This window comes from Solanum lycopersicum, chromosome 8 (assembly GCF_036512215.1).
Source record: "Solanum lycopersicum chromosome 8, SLM_r2.1".
NCBI classification, from domain to species: Eukaryota; Viridiplantae; Streptophyta; class Magnoliopsida; order Solanales; family Solanaceae; genus Solanum; species Solanum lycopersicum.
In genome coordinates, this window is record NC_090807.1 from 53,262,665 (window position 1) to 53,275,306 (window position 12,642).

At 31.7% G+C, this 12,642-nt stretch overlaps 2 protein-coding genes across 2 annotated transcripts; both read right to left on the minus strand.

Moving 5' to 3' along the window:
- Window positions 1-4,818: 4,818 nt before the first annotated feature.
- On the minus strand, window positions 4,819-5,417 carry LOC138338034 (uncharacterized). The gene is made up of 3 exons (XM_069288495.1): window positions 5,238-5,417; window positions 5,065-5,141; window positions 4,819-5,005 (listed from the first exon to the last, which is right to left on the minus strand). The coding sequence occupies exons 1-3, from the start codon at window positions 5,415-5,417 to the stop codon at window positions 4,819-4,821; spliced, it is 444 nt and encodes a 147-aa protein (XP_069144596.1).
- A 69-nt stretch (window positions 5,418-5,486) lies between these two features.
- LOC138338035 (PKS-NRPS hybrid synthetase cheA-like) lies at window positions 5,487-6,554 on the minus strand. Its single transcript, XM_069288496.1, has 3 exons — window positions 6,254-6,554; window positions 5,924-6,037; window positions 5,487-5,821 (listed from the first exon to the last, which is right to left on the minus strand). Exons 1-3 carry the CDS (start codon window positions 6,552-6,554, stop codon window positions 5,487-5,489), a joined length of 750 nt encoding a protein of 249 aa, XP_069144597.1.
- Between the last annotated feature and the right edge of the window lie 6,088 nt (window positions 6,555-12,642).

Genomic DNA, 12,642 nt, shown 5'->3' on the forward strand with positions numbered 1-12,642 from the left:
TGACAAGAATAGAAAGATCCTGAGACATTGTGACGTGACATTTGATGAGTCTGTCCTGTACAAGGACAGAGAGCAGAAGGTTCTAGAGATTAAAAAACAAGTGGGAGTTGAGGTTGAGTTAGAGAAGAGTAACCCAGAGATGTCGAAGCAGATACTCAACCAACTCCTACTGAAGAATCTGAAGTGGAGCAAGTTACACCTGAGCAGGTGTTAAGGAGATCATCCAGATCCATCAGGGCACCAGATAGGTATTCACCTTCATTACACTATCTATTGTTGACTGATGAGGGGGAACCAGAGTCTTTTGATGAGGCCCTACAGGTGGAGGATTCGATCAAGTGGGAGCAAGCCATGAATGATGAGATGAGGTCACTTGAGAAGAACGACACATGGGTGTTGACTGAGCTACCTGCAGGGAAGAGAACTTTGCTGAACAAGTGGGTATTCAGAATTAAGATTGAACCAGATGGCAAAAGAAGGTTCAAGGCTCGTTTAGTGGTTAAAGAATATTCACAAAGGAAAGGTATTGATTATGCTGAAATATTCTCTCTTGTTGTGAAGTTAACCTCTATTCGAATTCAGTTGAGTGTTGTTGCATCAAAGAATTTGCATCTAGAGCAAATGGATGTAAAAACAACGTTTTTACATGGAAATCTGGACAAAGAGATCTATATGCAGAAACCGAAAGGATTTGTGGTTCTAGGCAAGGAACACATGGTGTGCAAGCTCACCAGGAGCTTGTATGGACTAAAGCAAGCACAAAGGCAGTGGTACAAGAAGTTTGATTTCTTCATGACCAAGAGTGGATTCTGCAAAGCTGAAAAGTATCCTTGTTGTTACTTCAAGAAATACACTGATTCATATGTCTTTCTACTCTTGTATGTGGATGATATGTTGATTGCAGGATCTAGTATGAGGGAGATTAACAATCTGAAGACATGGTTGTCTGTAGCATTTAAGATGAAAGATTTGGGTCCAGTAAAACAGATTTTGGGGATGAAAATTTCTCGGGATAGATCTGCTGGCACTTTAATCTATCTCAGGAGTTGTAAATTGAGAAGGTGCTGAGCAGATTCAGGGTTAATGATGCTAAACCCAGGATTACTCCATTGGCAAATCACTTTAAATTGTCAAAGGAGCAGTCACCCAAGACTGTCGAGGAGCGTGATCACATGACACTTGTTTCATATGCTTCAGCAGTTGGTAGTTTGATGTATGCTATGGTCTGCACTAGACCTGATATTATGCAGTGGGAGTTGTTAGCAGGTACATGGCGAAACCTGGGAAAGAGCATTGGGAAGCTGTGAAGTGGATTCTGAGATATCTGAGAGGTACATCCAGTACTTCACTTTGTTTTGGCAAAGGCAAGGTGACTCTACAGAGTTTTGTGGATGCTGATCTTGGTGGGGATGTTGTCTCGAGCAAGAGTACATCCGGGTACATTTACACCATAGGTGGAACAGCAGTGAGTTGGATGTCCAGGCTTCAGAAGTGTATTTCTCTTTCATCTACTGAAGCTGAGTATGTGACAATAGCTGAAGCTGGTAAAGAGATAATATGGCTGGCAGATTATATTGAGGAATTGGGAAAGAAGCAGAGCGAGGAGATTATTTACTCAGATAGCCAGAGTGTCATACAGTTGGTGAAAAATCCAGTCTATCATTCGAAGACAAAGCACATCAGAAGACGATACCATTTCACTCGCAGGGCAGTGGAGGATGGTGATATGTTCTTGGAGAAGATAGAGGGTGCAAAGAACCCGGCAGACATGCTGACGAAATGTGTTGATGTTGGGAAACTGAGGTCATTGTAAAACCTCGGTTGTTCTTCTGTAGTTGTTGCTACAAATGTTGCGGTGCGGTAAAGATGTTGATGATGAAGAGATTTTTTTTTGAGAATGTATTTTTTGGATGACTGAGTCAGTCTCCAAGTGGGAGAATTGTTAGGTAGTAGAGCCTGATTAATTTTAGGCTTTCCAATTTATTCTCTATTTTAGGCTTTCCTATTTATTCTCTACTTATTCTCTGTAACAAAAAATACTCTAATTTATTAATATAAATATACCTCACCGCCATGGAAGTTTACTCACGGGGTGTTACCACAAAATATTGGGTTTTCTCTTTCTCTCTCTAGATCTCTCATCTCTTTCTCTTGAAAGTTCTTGTGTTCTTCATTTATCTAGTGTGTGCGTGAATTCGATCCTAACACCTACCACGTCAAAATCAAAACCACCAACATTGGACGACTATCCTTATTTTACCATGACACAAATAATTGCACTTAATCCGATTCTTAATGCTACCACGACTCCAAATGTGCAAATAAGACACAAGAATGTGAGAAAATACGATTCTTCTCCTTATATCAGAATGTCGGAAGGAGAAAGCAGTTCAAATAGAGTACCTACATTCTTTCAAATCAAACATCCATTCTAAAATCACAATGGGTTTGATGTTCCAGTTGAACTGATTGAGGAGTTCAATCAATGGATTTCAAAGATGTGTCAAGCAGGCGTGGCAGGTAATTTGTAAGATGAACAAAATTATTTTATTTAATTTCTAAAGTCCAAAATTAATATAACACTTTTTTAAATATATACAGGAAAGCAGCATATTCCAAGATTAAAAACACATTTCATCCTCAAATGGACTTTGGCGTTGTCAAAATTGGAGAAAAGGATTTTTTTCACATAATGAGTCAACCGGGCAGACCTTGGGAGGACGGGGTAAGACATTTTTTGAATTAATTATTACAGTTTTGAGTTGCAGTGATATACATATGAATATTTTTTGTATGAATTATGTGTGAACAGTGAATGAAACATATTGATTTTTTTTTTGTTAAAACAGCATATTAATACAATAATGTATTATTTCCGAAAGAAGGCAAAATACTCCCAGACAGTCACTTCTTACAGTACTGTTGATTGTTGGTTTATGGAGTGGATTGATAACATTGAGAAACAGTGGAGACAATCAGAATGTGACATGGGATGCATTTCACCGGACCATGATGTTGGACAATGCATTAGAGGATATAAGCTGCTTGCTAACATTCCGTGAAATAGGGTTGACGAAGTAATCATCCCAGTCAACATCAACAACAAATTCCATTGATTCCTTGTTGTATTCCGGATCAAACGTAGATGTCTATATGTCTATGATTCGATGATGGGAGGATCTGTTCATTCAAGGAAAGTTAAAGAAGTTGTTGATAAACTTGCAACCATGATTCCTTTATTTCTGACGAGCACAGGGTTTTATGGCAAAAGGTTTGATTTGTATGCGAATATTCTCCCTGATTATCAACAAAAGTCTCACTCTGAACCTCTAAGTATCAAGAATGTTACACATGTTCCTCAACAAGAAGAAAGTTCAAAGTAATGTATACTTCTTACATTATTTTTTATTCATCTTAAATTGAAATTGCTTTATATTTATTACAAATTTTTTATTTTTTCAATTTTTTACAGTGATTGTGATCTATACACGTCTCTCTTTGCCGAATACATGAGCAATGGTGTTTTTGATATATCACATATTGATATTGATTCAAAATATCATCGTCAAAGATATGGTAAATTACATTGGCATTATGCAAAATCAAAGAATGATGAAGGCGCAATAAGTGAAAGTGAAGTTACAGGAACAGTTGCTAGTAAGAAGGGTGGACCTCGAACTCATAAAGAATAAGTTATGGACACCACCAATTATCCTACTCCAAAATTCAGTAACAGGAAGTAGAAATCTTCATGGCACAATGTACATTTTTTTGAATAACTTGTTTTTTTTTAACTTATGAACAATTTATGTAATTTTCCAATTTTTTTTATGAATACTGATGGTTTATATAAATTATTACTGACTATTACTAATTAAAAAGTTGTGTCTCACTTTAAAATATAGGAACACTGTATGAATCATGTATGAATATTATATAAATTATGAATGTCATATTATAATTTGATATGAATGACAGTCTGCTTCAATATATGTTTTTTAAATGTTAAATGTGTACGATTTTTGTATAAATTACACTTTTCAATATTTAATGTTAAATTCCTGCATAAAATTGTTTTGTATGAATATTATATTAATACTGTATACTTTCAAATACAGACAGAAACAGATGTTACTTATATTACTGGTATGAATAATGTATGAAAAATGTACGAATTAATATCATATAAATTCTTACATGCATAATGTATGAAAATTATATGAAATTAGTACTGACATATGATTCAACATGACAATATGATTAAATATACAATTATACCTTAATAAATGTGTATGACCTTTGCATACAATTGTTTTGTATGAATCATATATGAATACTGTATATTTTCAAATATATATTTCAAAATACAAACAGAAACAAATGTTACCTATATTACTTGTATGAATACTGTATGAAAACTGTATGAATTATAACATATTATAATTTGATATGTAGAACATAAAATACATTATTTTTATATGCAAGTATTGATTGTATAAATATATAAATTTTGTATGTAGTCCCCATTCATTATGAAATAATTGTATGAATGTTATACGATTATATGACTTATTAATGTTAACATTTGTTAATATATGAACAGTTGTATATACAATGTATGACATTTGTATGAAAAGTAATATGATTCAATAAAAAACATGTTATAACAATGTAAACACTCAAAAACACAGATGTTACAGTACGAAATCATTATTTTTGTATAGAATAATTTGAACATGTCTTCCTATTGTGTCCAACCTGATGGCATCTACTGCATGTGCTTTTTGTCCTCTTGAATTTCACATCTGCGAACCCCTTTTAGCATTCAAATTTGGGTCTTCCCGCTGATCTTTTTGGACCAGGCGGCATCATTTTAGGATCTGAAATATAACTTGGTATATCACATTTACTCTCGCACGGGATAGGCTCGACAGGAATGGCATAAGCATCTTTGAAATTCTTGAGGCTATAAAAAGCAGAACAGAAATCTGCTTCATGTAACTTCCTGTACCGGAGAACAGCAATTGCATGACCACATAATGTTGAAATCTTCCGCAACTACACCTCCTTGTGTTCAAATTTACTATGAATTTCTTTGCTCCTTCAGCTACAGTATGCAGATCAACAGTTGAAGGTATCACCTATGTAAAAAAAAATTATACATGCTGCAGATTATTGAGAAGTAAAAATACATTACAGTGAAACACATACCCTCATATTGTACGACAACGCAATACTTTTCTGTAGATAAATATCATATTTTTTGTCATATCAGATATTGTCTTATCAGCCTCCTCATTATGCTTGTGAATCCACCTCTGAATTGTTACCCTCGTAAACTCAAGAAGTGAAATCACCGGTAACCTCCGTGCTAACCTGTTAACATTATTCAATGACTCCGCGATGTTTGAAGTCATGGTCCATGTGCGCTTACAATTAGAGTAAGCTCTTGACCATTTGCTATAACCAATATCAAACAAGTATGGTCATATTCGCGTATCGATCTGATCTATTCTTCCCATAATTGTCTCAAACTTTTGTTTTGTATAAGCTTTTGCCAATGAAAAGAACAAAATCTTCAAATCTTCAGTATTTCTATTGAAATTCTTCAACACATTGACTGACAAATGCCATATGCATGCATAATGTTCTGATTCAGGATATACATTTGCAGTCCCTTTCCATATGCTTTCATTTCTGTCCGACATAAAACACATATTTTGTCTAACTCCATATGCTTCTCTAAACTGCTCAAAGAACCATGTCCATGAAGCATCATTTTCAGAATCTACTATCGCATACGCCAACGGAAGTATATGACCTGCTCATTAATTTAAAAAAAATATCACACAAATCAGAAATATCATTTATATATTTTTCATTATATTATATAATTAGAAAATTAAATAGGCTAATAATTTACCTCTCAGATCCAATGTGCTTGCAGTTAACATTGTACCACCATATGACCATTTTAATGCCGCACCATCAACAACTACAATTGGCCTACAATATTCCCAACCCCTAATACAAGCTTCTAACGCAACAAATGCGTATAAAATATATCACCTTCATTCCTTTTTATTTTCAAAACAGATCCTGGATATGTTTGCTCCAAAATGTAAAAATAACCTGAAAATAACAGTCCAATTAATACGTAAAATATACATATTTTATACATAAAGAATACACGAAATTGTTACAGTACAACACAATGAGTAATGTTTAAATTTATTCTTATTTTTGAAATTACCAGGTAATCTTGCATAATATTCTGCTGGATCTCCTCGCACCAACTTTACTGCTTTTTCTTTAGCTCTCCATGCCTGTATGTATGTCAACGAAACACCATGCAATTTCAACATATCATCAGCTATATCTTTTGGAGTATATACCTTAGATGGATCAATATACTTCTCCATTATCAAGACAGCTACAACGTCAGTTATCCCTTGACGTCTGGCATAAACTCTTTCTCTAACAGAACATGTGTGCTGAGCAATATACTTCCTAACTTTGAATAAACTTGATTTATTCAAACTAGATGCCCTCATCATCCAAGAACAAGTTTTAGAAATACAATTCAGGTGATAACTGTTACAAAATTTAAGAAAATATACATTACAATATATACATTGTAACAAAACAAATAAAAAAAATTAACACTTACTTAGATGCATTACAACGCACAAACCGAAAACTGAACTTTTCAACAAGTCCAACATGCCTCATAACCTCCTTAAGGGTTTCTTTATTATTATAAATCTGATTATCAGCTACAAATAGGTTAGAATGATCACATATTATATCATTATCTATTTCACTATTATCATTGACAACTCGTCTAAATCCATTCTGATCAAACGGATAGAATTGTTGGAGTATAAATCTATGTTAGTCTGTGAAATCTAACATCAGAATTTATTCTATCAGTAACTATAACTCCATGACATTCGTTATACTGCTCACGATCTTTCAAAGTGATGCATAATAGATATTTTGTAAAAAAATCCAAATTCACCCTCATCTGATCTAGAAAAACCTTTACCCCAACATCATTATGAATTTTTATAGGTGGACACATTTCGCTGACTATATACTTTATCTCAACAGAATTTATATTTTCTTCTATATTTAGTTGAGTTACTAGCATTAACTAAACCAATATAAAGAGTGGAAGTATCGTATAGGATGCCCTCCATCTCAAAGTCGACGTATTTTCCTGTTTCACAACATTAAAGTTACATTCAGTGCATTCCATAATAAAATTGTAAATTTATTCATACAAATTAATACACAATTCATACACAATTAATATACAATTCACTTATAAATACAACAACAAAATTTTAATTTAATACACACTTAATACAATGTTTATACACAATTCATACTATACAATTTACTGCTACATACAATCTAAAATTCACTTTCATACACAATTTATCCAATTTAATAAAAAAATAATACACAGTTAATCCAATTTTTATATAGAATTCATATATATATATATATATATATATATATATATACACACACACACACACAAATCAATCACTGATATGTACAACCAGAAAAAGTGGCTTTCATACATATTGCATACAATTTTTATAATTACATACAGAAAATAATACAGTTTTCTTAGTTAAACAATATACAAAGAAATAACATCTGATAATTTAAATATAATATGGAATAACTTTTACCAAAAATTCACATTTCATTTAACGTTCACACATTATTAATACAAATTGTCAGATATTGTTCATACTTTTCCAAAAAAAAACTGCAAATTGATCAAAATCTGTAAATTTTTGTATTTTATCCATTAATCAAATATCACACCAATCTTCATTTTAATTACACATCAAAATAAATTTAATATTACGAAATATTTATTATCAGAAACACTGCGTAATTGTATCACAAAAAAATATATCAATTCAACATATGCAATATAGCAGGAAAAAAAAGTACGACACGTTCCATACATGACAACAAAAAAATATATATATAACTACAACCAATAATTTATACTAAAAACAAAACAAATCATAAATAAAAACTAACCTGATGAATTCCATTTGCCACCATATTTAATTAAAATTGACACAATTTTCTCCATCAAATCAAATCTAAACGTTTTCAACCTTCAATTTTAATTATTTTTCCAAAAAAAATGATAAAATATAACAAAATTCAAATATAAGAATAATCTTCACTTTCTGAAGAAAAAAAAACAAATGGTGCACGTTTATGGAAAGAAGATAATATATTATAGTTTTTTAAGGATAAAAATCAAAACTTATTAGCATTTAAAACGAATTGAGACATTTATGGTGTATATCTATAATTAAAATATTTTCAAATCCCTTAAAATGTGCACATTTGTTATCAGTTAATAATGTTAACTAAATTCACGAAAATTATCCAATTTTAATTAATCATTTTTTTAATTTTTTTTTCGTCCTAATTTTACAGAATTAAAATTAACATTAATTTATTTTAAAAAAATGCTATAACTTGATATATTAAATGTTATAGAATGAAAATCAAACTCTTATGTCATAACTTGAGAATATGACTACATAAAATGCTATATACCTAATTTACGCTTTTTAAATTCACATAAACCCACTCTCTCTATTATGAATATCTAAAGGGAAAAAAACTCTTCATTAAATAGTCTGTTCTTACAATCGTCAAATTCATTTTTTTCTCTTCTTATTTTGATAATGGTTAAAATCATTCTCTTTCTTCTTTGAATGGAAGAATGGAAAGACAATCAAAGCATTTTGTAGATATGGATTCAACGGTACTTTTTCTTTGAATTATGAATAGTATATTCAAATTGAATTTAAAAATTTTAAGTTTATTGCGTTTAACCCTAGTCCTAAAAATGTGCAACCATTGTATTGAATAAGCTAAGCCTCTTTCAAGGCATTCAATTGAAGATGAGCAAATGATGAAGTATGTACCTTAGTAACGAACTTCTTGAAATGTTATAGAGGAGAGAAAGAGTAAAAAAATTAAATTGGAGATTGCTATGTGGACATGAGTAGAGATGTACTAGGTTAGTTTAGATTGGAGATTGCTATCTACTATTCTATCTTTGTGTTTTTGTAATTTTCATTCTGATATATTATGGAATCTTGATCCATTGTACTGACATTTTGGTTATACGAGATTCATATTAAAGATGGTCATGTCTACTACATTTTGAACACCCGTTCACCCTTCTTAGTCAAGCTTTGAAGTGCCTACTTTATTTAGATTTATCGGATATTTGAAGAAGCGCCGTTTGAAACCCTATATCGGTCCGTGTGGTACCGAATTAACAAAGAATGCGTTCTTGCAAGGAAGCGTGCAAGTGGGTGAGTGCATCACCAGCCAAGATATATAGTTGATTCATTTTAGGTAACCTTATAATCCTTTATGTGAGATAACCTTTCACATTCATGTATTGATTAATAATTATGTGAGAAAATCCTTTCAATTATTTATTTATTTATTTATTATTAGGCTAATGTACTTGAAGTTCCAAGTTAAATTAACTTATCTCTTATTAGAAGTTTTTTGAGTTTGGTTATTTATTATTGAAGGTTTGTTGAAGGGCTTTCTTCGATTGCCTCTCCATTGACGATATTGACCCAAAAGAAGGTTAAGTTCATATATATATATATGATCGGAAACATGCGAGAAGAATTTCCAAAAATTAAAAGATAGACTTACTTATGTTGTTGTGTTGAATCTATCGGAAGGAACCAATTCGAGTCCGTAGAACATTCTCAATGAACTCAAAATAAAATCCCACTTAGATTTATTTCTTTATCATTTATAAAAAAAAAGTAAATAGGTAGGATAGCAAAAAAGAAAAAATGTTAAAAGATGGTTGACCAGAATCAATTTACAAGTGGATGACATTTCCATTTCCATTTGACCAAGATTTCGTATACGACTCTCACTCTTCATCAAAGTACACATATTTTTTGCGCACATTGAAGTGAATAAACAATCTAAAGGTATGTCTGAAAAGTTGACTCCTGGGTCTGGAACCTATGGGGTTGCTCCAAGAAATCCTTACTGAATCATATGTACTGGTCAATATAATCTCGTATTTTCGCATATTCTTCACTGATATTCTGATTTATTGTCAATAAGACGAAGAAATAAATTCAAGCATTCTACTACACTCGATTTAGAAACTCGAGAATGAACTAATGCCATGTTGAGGTTTCTCGAATTCATCTCGCTAACATGTCTTTGCTTAGCAAGATAAATTCGAGCCTACGGGCTAGCCTCTGAGGCTAGCAGACCAAATGAGGTTGCGCTAAAAAGCCTTATTCCTAAATGAATCAAAATAATTAGACCTAACCTCACTTAATTCAAGAACTGAATTGAACCGGCCTAGCGGGTCAAATCTATTTTGACGGTTTCTACTATTTACAACGATTTAGTATAGTGTTTCATAATCTAAATTCTAAAAAGAAGGGACTAAAAGAAATTTATTTATTGACACTAGGATTTAAGTCTGGTAATATATTACTCCATCTAAAGCATCTAGCTAATCATATTTGTTTTTATGGTTTGCAATCTGCATATCATGAGATGAATCACTTCAAATTCCTTTTGAACAAAGGAAAAAGAATTTTTCATCACCCATTTTTATTATTTTTTTGTATTTCACTTTGATGTTCTAAACTATTGAAAAATGGAGAGGTAGTAAATTTACGTAAGTAACATATATAGCTCCTTTTAGAAGATGCTCTTATATTATTTTTGTTAGTTTCTTTAATTTTTTTATTATATTGTATAAGTAGCTATTTGATTTGATATTTTTGAAGGTACCAAAACCTATGTTTTGTGGTAATAAAGTCGACTAAGATACCTAATGAATTATAGTTGTTTGTCACTCGATTTCTTAGTTGCAACAGAGGAAGTTCACCTTTATGAACAAATTGGAAGAAGTAATCAGTCTTGTTAAGAACAGCTAGATGCTTAAAAGAGATTGTATGTTATTTCATACGTGTACAAAATGTTATAACCTTAAATGTAGTGGAGGATTTTGGAAAATCCTAGTGATTTTTGTTTAGAGTTTTTTCACATAAAATTTCTTGTATTGATTTATTATTCACTTTCTTCCTTCATCCTTTGTGAAAATCACTCATCAATTTGGCAATTCAACTTTAACACGTGGGTAATCCACTTTTGAGTTTAGAATCAATTTGACTAATTTATAAAATTATATTATATTATATTAATTTAATATTTTAAAATAAAATTTTAAAAACTATACCTAATGTATTATAAATGGCAAAAAAAAAAGGGGGGGGGGGGGGGGGGGGGTGTTTATATCTAAAGGCACTCATGCATTGTCTAGTGTCCAACTACTTAGCTTTATTAGTAATTCAAGAAATGTAGAAATCCTTTGGTGGAATTTGCAATGACAGATGGAAAATTCTTTACTTGGGATAAAGATAAAAAGGGGCTGATCCCAAAGTTTATCTCCTCAAGAAAAGGATATGCAAAGTGTGTATTGAGCATAAATTGTGTATAGAGAAAGGCATAATGAAAAGATAATAGGGTTGCCAATCACTTTTTCCCTTTCATCTACTACTACCAATGTCAGTGTACAAGTTAACATTGAAAAAACTACTAAACATACATTTATAGTAATACCTTTTAGTGACAGATAAATATTCACATTCAAAAAAAAATTAAAGACTTTATCGGCGTTAATTAATTGTAATCAGATTCAATATCGTTATAGATTTTAGAGACATTTATTAAAAAAAATATTAATTGCCTCTGAAAAATATATTAAACGATAATTAAAACACTAAAACTGTTAATTAGTTGCTGCTAAAAAATTACTTTTAATATAGAGTAATTTAATAAGATTAAGATTTTATCAGTCACTATATATATAAGAAACTACAAAAATAAATAAATAAATTAAAACTTGTTGTACTCCTAAAATGATTATGTAAAAACATGGTAGCGAGACTAACTAAAAGGTTTTGAATTTAAATATGGATATGAAGAAAATCTTGTTGAGAGCATCACCTCCTCCTGAATAGGCTGTGCATTGCGCAATCCAAATTAATAGAGACTGCAATACGTACTCTAGAGACCGAGCGAAAAACACAGAAATGAAGTAAAACATGAGTATGTAGTCACCACTTTCTGCATTGTGTAGGAGGGAGGTAAATTACAAAGCTTTAAAGCAAGCATCATATCTTTTCTATCCAAAATGAAGCATATATTCATGTTCAACTTTCAGAAAGAGCCTCAAACAAGAATGAATAAGATTCTTGTAAGGGCTAAAAAGTCTATAAAAGCAAATACTACTTAGCATCACAAGTTTCTTCAATCACAATTTGGCCTAAAAATGAAACATTCCATGACAACAAAATGCTTATTTCTGGTACTTTGTGTTGCAACATTTTGTCTAACAAATTCCCAAGATACTAACACAATGCCACCAGCAAGTTTACTCTGCATAAGTGAATGTAATACATGTCCTGTTATTTGTTCTACTCCACCACCTTCCACTATCAAACTCAACCCACCACCTTCACCATCAACATCAATACTTGTACAAACACCACCACCACCACCACCACTTTTCGCCCCACTACG

Coding starts and splice junctions, on each gene's coding strand:
- LOC138338034 (XM_069288495.1), bottom strand. CDS start 5,417: ATGACTTCAAACATCGCGGAGTCATTGAATAATGTTAACAGGTTAGCA. Junction 5,142..5,237: donor TGATATTTATCTACAGAAAA/GTATTGCGTTGT, acceptor TTTTTTACATAG/GTGATACCTTCAACTGTTGA. Junction 5,006..5,064: donor GTAAATTTGAACACAAGGAG/GTGTAGTTGCGG, acceptor TCTCCGGTACAG/GAAGTTACATGAAGCAGATT.
- LOC138338035 (XM_069288496.1), bottom strand. CDS start 6,554: ATGAGGGCATCTAGTTTGAATAAATCAAGTTTATTCAAAGTTAGGAAG. Junction 6,038..6,253: donor ATATTATGCAAGATTACCTG/GTAATTTCAAAA, acceptor TTGTTGCGTTAG/AAGCTTGTATTAGGGGTTGG. Junction 5,822..5,923: donor AAGCACATTGGATCTGAGAG/GTAAATTATTAG, acceptor ATTAATGAGCAG/GTCATATACTTCCGTTGGCG.